General features: G+C 48.2%; 1 protein-coding gene across 1 annotated transcript in view; it reads right to left on the bottom strand.

The window, feature by feature from the left end:
• Positions 1-3,803: 3,803 nt before the first annotated feature.
• VAPB (VAMP associated protein B and C) overlaps positions 3,804-7,825 on the bottom strand; it is a 52,403-nt gene continuing 48,381 nt past the window's right edge. The window contains exon 6 of the mRNA XM_040638518.1: positions 3,804-5,309. Within this exon, the coding sequence (XP_040494452.1) occupies positions 5,151-5,309 (159 nt within the window). The 3' untranslated portion in view covers positions 3,804-5,150. The remainder of the gene's footprint in view (positions 5,310-7,825) is intronic.

Raw genomic sequence — 7,825 nt, 5'->3', positions numbered from 1 at the left:
GCCTCGCTGACACAGACTGGGCGTTCTCTTTCTGCAGCCCCCAAATTCACTCCCCATGATCATCAGGCAGAGATCTTCAGGCAACGAGAAAATGGAAAACGCACATTTTCTTCACTGTCTGAAGTGGTTTGGTTTCAAAAAGAAAAATAAAAAAGCATCTCAATGCGTGTCCGGATTCTGTCCACTTCGTCTTTAGAATAACTGTACGAGGCACGAAGGCAAGCACAGAAAAGGGGTACAAGTGGTCTGAGTGGCTGAGACTGCAAGGTCACTCACCAGAGCCTCCACATTGCTCCTGAGTGGGACCGTGGTCCAGACCCTGTCTTAGCCATCCCGGCCTCATCGCAGCCTCCTCCGAGACCGACTTCGTTCAGAATGAGAGGCTCTAAGAAGTTGCTCAATGTAACCTCTTGGAGACTTCATTTCCTCTTGTGCAAAACAGAGCCCTCATCCCCCGCTCCCCGCCCCCGGGTCACAGCTGTTGTGAACGAACATTCTGAAAGTGCTCTGCACAAGGCAGAGGGAGCACTGGAACAATAGCAACTTTCCCTAAAAGGTTCCTGTCAAAGCAGCTCCGTCTGAGGAAGATTAAAAAAGAAAACTTCATTTCCTCTTGTGCAAAACAGAGCCCTCATCCCCCGCTCCCCGCCCCAGGTCACAGCTGTTGTGAACGAACATTCTGAAAGTGCTCTGCACAAGGCAGAGGGAGCACTGGAACAATAGCAACTTTCCCTAAAAGGTTCCTGTCAAAGCAGCTCCGTCTGAGGAAGATTAAAAAAGAAAACAAGCCTTCCACAAACCCAATCAGGCCAGGGAAACCCCGAGGGCCCCACTCGACAGGAGGCACGTGTGGTCCCTGAACTACCTTCAAGCACCAGACAGTAATCACAGGCCTTAGCAGATCTGGGTGCAGGAACTGGAGACATCCCTCTACTCGTCAGGGGACTTTCTAAGAACAGGTCCCTTTCTTCTGATCTTTGAAAGCATTCACACCCAGCAACAGCAAACATGGCCACACTTAACTGAGACGACCCCTCGGAGTGGTCACTTTGGATAACTCCAGAGTTGGACCTAGTTCTGCTCCTTCTCTAACCAGACGGACTCCACGGACCGGGGCAGGGGAGGCCACCCTGGACCCCGGGGACCCTGCGAGACGCTCTCAGTGAGCTGCCATCGCCAGCAGGGGGCGCAGCGGCCTCTTCACCTGAGGAGGGCTCCCAGGTGGACCGTCAGTGCTCACGGTGATGAGGATGCCTGAGTCCCAGCTCTCTCCTTATTTTTTTCTTTCAAACCAAGAATTTCACAAACCATAACCAGAAACTTGTAAATGGTCCAGTTTAGAGAAGGGACTGAAAATGACAAATGGTATTGTATTCTGACACAGATTTCTGAGTTTGCAAATATAAAGATTTGTGTGTGCAAAAAATATAGGCACCATTTGAAAAATGTTAAGCTACTTACATATGGTACATATGCTACACACACACACACACACACACACACACTCACACACACACACACACACACAGTTTGTTTTCAAATTAGTTTGAAAGGCTATTTAGCTGAGCTATCACCGCATTCAGTTATATCTGACCCAACACAGCCTGCAAGTCCCCACTGATATCTTTGGATAGCAGTTCTGTTCCTGGGATTTGTTTGAAAGCGTTTAGGTTTTCACGGATCACTGGAGGTTCCTCATTTTTCCCCCTTCTGTGTTATGTAGGTATAAGCCGTCTCTCTGGGCATAAACTGTTCACTGGTAAAAATCAATTTTGATTTTATCAGTATTTATTACTGCTGGTGCCAGCAATTTAGAAGACTAGAGGGGGAAAAACATGCAAACTAGGAGAAGGAAAAAAAAATTAAAGCTGGGTCTTCATACCTACAAATAATACAGCCTGCTGTCTTTAAGAAGTTTTTTGTATTGTGCGGAGGGAGCTTAAATTATCAATTTAAAAATTCAATCAATAAAGATTTACAGGACTCTGCTACTGCTTACATCTCTTATATATTTGTGGGCTCAGTGGCAGATTTCTAAAACAAAGGCACTGCTCTCAGGGGTGCTATACAGCAGTGCCCGAGGCGGCAGGCAGGAGGGTGGCCTGACCACGGACCGCTCGGGCTCACTTCCTGACCAGCACCCTTGCTGGAGTCAGCCTTGCTCATGCCGGGCCAGTTTATTCTGATTATTTGACTCTTTTCCTCTTGAGACAGGCCAGGCCACGTGACGGAACCACACTTCTACCCCTCTGCCTTACTCTCATGCTTCCTCTTTCCTCATTCCAAGACAGACACTCAAAAGGTGCAAGTTCCTCCAGGTCTGAGATCTGGAGTGTCTGTCGCTCTTCAAACGGCCCCTGACCCTGAGCAGTGCTGTGTGGTACACTCTCCCTCTCCCAGCACACTCCTTTCTGACTGGATGATTTACGTAATCTCCAATCTCCCCATCATTACCTTCCTTCTCTCCCTGGGGAGTTCCCTTCTTCTGCTCAGTCAAAACGCTCCATAAACTAACATGCGTTCACTCAATCTTAGCCTCTAAAGGAGAAAGATTTTACAGGATGATCAGTTAGAAAGAAGACAACTCTGGATTTTAAATTCTGATTTTCAGCTACAAACAAAAGCCCACATCTTCTGACAAGCTGAATGCCATCTCCTGCATATACACCAAACACAAAGTCACTTCCCAAGTCCTAGAACAGAACAGATACCCAAGGCACTCTTTTCAAGAGCTCAGCTGCCCCAGTGCAAGTGTGGGCAAGTTCCAGCCTCAGTCGCCAAACCCCACCAGCTGTTTCTGTGAATCACATTTTCTGGGAACACACAGCCACACCTCTTGAGAAAAAGTCTGCAGAGCCCTGCTCCAGAGAAATGGGGCTATGCCGCACTCCCAGGAACAGTCCAAGACCCTCCTAACCCTGGTCCTTTCGAGGCTATGAGGGGCTGGAAGCTATCATGATGGGTTTGCTGCAGCTCCCACACTTGGACTGCAGTCCACTTACAGAAAATTAATGGGAGAAGGCACAGTCTTTTCACCTCGTTCCCTAAGTCCCTGGATCCATGTGGACAACATAACACTGGAGACGAACTTCTACTCCGGCAGCCCTCCAAGTGCACGCACTCAATGCCGTCGGAGCACCAGGCGTGTGGCGGCCAACTGGGTCTGCTCCATGTTCCCTGGGAGCACTTGGGACACAGTCACTTCTCATGAGGACAGATGCTACTTCCGTAGGCCGCAGACACCCAGCTCCCAGTCTCTAGATCCCTGATCAGGTCCTCAGGCCAGAACCAAGGCCCTTCCACCCAGGCCAAGCTCAGGAGGACTGTGACTCAATGTGACTTCTAAGAACTGTCTCCCTTCCGATGAATTTGTCTTTTCAAACCCACCCACTCCTGGAGCCGTGCTCAGCAGGCTTACCCCTCATCTTTCCTGCATGGCTCCTTGACCCAGAGGAGAGCTTTCTTTCTACTGAGGGCAACACGGTGGGAGGGCAAGGGTGACTGGCTGCCTCAGATCTCAGTTTTATTTTATACTCTCAGTTGAAGCCAACCACACACACACACACACACACACACACACACACACGTACGTTACATACTGTGTGTGTATATATATATATATATATACACACACACACACACGTGTATATGTGTGTATATATATATGTATTCAAGTCATTAAACATATGTATTTCTCATTGATAGGGCTCATTTTAGAACCAACCTTCCAATAACAAAATAATAATGAGGATAAGAATAATAATTTCCCCCCTATAGCAACTGTGACAAAATGACAAAAGAACTCTTAATTCTGGGGCTTTATTTTAATTTTTTTTTCTTTTTAAGATGCTACATAGTCAAACAGAATTGGATTGGTCTTTTATGGCATAAAATTCATTTACAGTCAAACTCTCCATCACTACTCGACGATTATCTGAAGGGCCTCTCACCCCTCCCCCGCCCCACCCACCTGGTTCCCTGTCTGCTACCATTCTGGCGCCCCATTCCGAGCGAGGGTCACATGGGAAAGGTCGGGACCAGACCAGGGGCACACGTGCTGGAAGTAGGCGTGGTGGCGGAGGGGCAATGAAGGAACAGAAGATCGGCTAGTCTTCTCCATTTGAAAGGGTAACAGAGTTCACTGCTGTACTAAGAACTTCCCTCTCTTTGACGGTGGTTATTTATTTACACAGAGAAACACTTCCTGGCAGCTGTTCTCCAACATTCAAACCAACCACACCTCCACGTGTATGGAGAGCCCAGAACCTCCACAGAGAAAGGAGCCCACGGCCCTCCAGCAGCAATGCCAGCATCACCCACCGGCATTAGGTAGCAAAGGTGATCTTTAGGCCACAGCATTAATTATAAATCTTGTGGCAATAAGGAAACATGAGATGAGATACATTAAATAAGTTAAATATGCATTAAACATTTCTGAATAACAATTCAATCTCACTACATGAACCAACAGTAATTTAGCTTGGTCCCTTTAAGAGAACAAAGCATTGACTTTCATTTCCAAAGTATTGGGTCAGTCGGTCAGCATCCTCCTCCCGCTCCCGACAGGCAGATCCGGCGCCACCACAGCACAATGCCATTGGCCTCTGACCCTGTTCATCAGTCCCAAGGAACCAACAGCCAGGGGCAGAGCAGAGCAGAGCGGAACGTGGAGCGGCAGCCCGGGGCTGAGGGAACAGGTGGGGGTTGCTACGTGGAGGTGACGGCCCTCCCCGCCGCACTGGGCTCCCACTCCCCAAGGGCCAGCACCAACAGGCAGGAAGAGTGTCTTGTTCTAAGAGAGGTAATCAACCCAGCCACATGTACCAAGGCTACAAATGTTTAAAGTGACACTTACAACATGCCATTACAATTTAATCACGGTTTCCCTTGTCATTAATAAAGACCATTCTTTTCCCCCCAATCATTTACTATACATTTTTCACTTTCTAAAAGATTGTTACGTTATAATTGTGCGTGTGTGTGTGTGTGTATGTGCACGCGTGCGCACGCGAAGGGAGGGGGTAATTTAAAGGCAAGACCTGTGAGATGTCATCACACATTAACTTCTTTTTACACATGGTTATGATAAATTCAAACCCCATGGTATGGCGGGCCCATCAATCCAGTGTGCCACCCTTTGCCTGCCACCTCTACAAGGCGATCTTCCCTATGATCACGCCAACGATGAAGAACAAGACCACCAGCGCGAGGAGCCGGGCGCTAAGGCCCTCCTCCTTCACAGCCGCGGCCAACGCAGGAACAGGGCTATTGCTCTGCGCGGTCTTCCTCATCCGGAGTCCATCTTCTTCCTACGGGAGCAAACGCACATTTCAAAGACAACCCAAGGCACCGGCAGCAGAAGTCACTGTCCAGCCTAGCAGGATGGGCTTGTACACAGACCTGAATCACACGGTGTGGGCCAGCCTCCTCATTTTTCAAAGGGAGAAACTGAATCCCACAGAGAAGGCACTGGCTTGAGGCCACTGAGAAAATGCTGCCAGAAGCCCCTCTTTCCTTCCACCCACCTACATGATACTGCTAGGCACCTTTTTATACCACACATCTAAGCAGGCCTGCCTCGATTCCCCAACACTTACAAGAAAAAAAAGCCCCCAAGAGGGTCAGCCAGGCCCTTTGCACCCGGGGACCACCCACCTCTCTGACTATGCCTCCTGGCCACTCTCCTACATCAGACTCCAACCTTCTCTGTCCTCCTTTCCTCTCCTGAGCAGGCTTCCCTAGTCACAGGTCACAGGTTTTGAAATGATAGGCACTTCCCAAAGCACAAATATAAAAATCACAAGAAACTGCAAAGTGGGGGCCCAGAAGCTTTCAAATGCAGAGCTCTGACTGATGAGTTACACGTAGACTGCTGGACAGAAGACACGACATGTGGAATATTAAAATGTGACTGAATCTGATCTACGTATCTTGGATATTTTCTACTTAATGCATGGAGCAGAAATTTGTTCTTCCTTTACTGCTCCCAAGGCCAAGTCGACACTCCTCAACAGGGCACGCAGCAAGGCCTCGCTACGGGGGCTCAGGTGCATCTCTGGCTAATTACCCCAACTACTCATCCACAAACTAGTCAGTCCTGGAGACCACAGGCAGCCAGCCCATCAAGCGGAGTCTCCACGGCACTTGTGGCCATCTCTGTGGGGCCACTCCTCACTCGGGTTGTCAGTATTTGTGTCCCCAGCTACTGTGGTCAGCAGGGAGCTTCTCAGTGGCAGGGATAGCCCATATTTGCACCTGCAGCACCGGGGACATGGGAGGGCCTCGGGAAATGTGTTGGCCAAATCAGAGAATGAAACAACACAAAACAAGAAATCAGTGTTTGGCAGGATAAAGAATCTTCTAACGTCAAGATTGGTCTGATAATATTTTAAAGATATTCTGCTCATGGGGCATGACCAATAGCGCTGCACAGTGATAAATGACTGGTGTTATTCGATTAACTTCAAAAAAAAAACGGGCACAGCAAAATACAGCATTTATTGGGTTTATATAGAAGCTATTTCTACCTATTTATCACTTTAAACGGCACAGGACTCTGTTTCTGAAGAGGAATACACTCAAGGAGAAGCTTTAGGCATATCTTAGATTTTTAGCCAAAAAGTGTCAGCTTCATAACTTACTCTATACTAGAAGTTACTGAAGGAGGCAAATCAAGATTACTGCAAAGAAAGAAGATGATGCCATTCTCCAGACACTGTCAGTTCTCCTGTACCTACAGCACTGTCAGAACAAAAGAAGAAGTCGACTGAACAGAGTGTATTTATTATGTGAGCCTGGTGCTATGGTGGTTCCAGATCGAAAGCCTAGGGCATAGGTGAGTGGCATGATCGAGAAGAAGGGATAGACAGGCCTCAGATTTAAGCTGCACCTGAAGTTCCTATGACCAGATGTTCAGAAACATTCTCTTCAAGACCTTGTCTGAAACAGACATACTTTTAAAGCTGGAAGGGGCCGCAGACATGTTTTGCAAGTGGAGGCCCCAGAGATGCTGTGACCACCACAGATTCAGAGATAGTCAAGTGAGAGCAGTCCCTGGCACAACAGCTCAGGCTGCCAAGGCCAAATGAAGTGCACCCCGCCTCCCTTCACCACCCAGCGCAACCTGACCTTCTAACGCCAATGCCGACCACCTCGTCAACATCCACGAGCTGGAGACTGGGGTTTCTCCTCCTATAATCTCCACCTGTCTACTGTGACAACCTCCCATCTCCAATCTCATCACCATGTGAACAGTTTGAGGAGACCCCACTGCCCAGGCCCACCTAGAATCTTCAAAAACCAGAATTAGGCCTGTGTTAAAAGAGAACCTATTACCTATTTACCCTCCTAAAGAAAGATTCTCACCCACTGGGGATGGAGTAGCTTGACACCGTGAATTCAAGAGAACCACTGCTCTTCTGTGTTTAGTCTCAGAGTCTGTCTTCAGTTTACACTAATGGGAGGGCGAGAGGGGCTTTGTTTCCTTACAAGAGGACGAGAGTCTGCAGGCTGAGGCAGGAGAATGCAACAGATGTGGACTCTGAGGCACAAAGCCTGGGTTCAATTCTCACTGGAAGTGTGACTCAGGCAAGTCACTTAACCTCTCTGTTTCTCAGTCTCCTCATCTATAAACTGGGGATGGTAACAATCCATCCTTACTTCACAGAAGAGTTTAGACTAAATCATAACATGTCAATACAACGGAACAAGAATTTAAACAGCTGAGAAATCTCTGCTCAGGACACTCGTTAATTAGGGGGCAGGGGGGAAAGTGTCAGAGCTCTTTTGAAAACTTGATGGAAGCCACAGAAATTCCTCCCTAGGG

The sequence above is a fragment of the Ursus maritimus genome, unplaced genomic scaffold (assembly GCF_017311325.1).
Source record: "Ursus maritimus isolate PB19 unplaced genomic scaffold, ASM1731132v1 scaffold_22, whole genome shotgun sequence".
NCBI lineage: Eukaryota > Metazoa > Chordata > Mammalia > Carnivora > Ursidae > Ursus > Ursus maritimus.
Note: the sequence above shows the minus strand (reverse complement) of the source record. Positions and strands in the feature narration are given on the sequence as shown.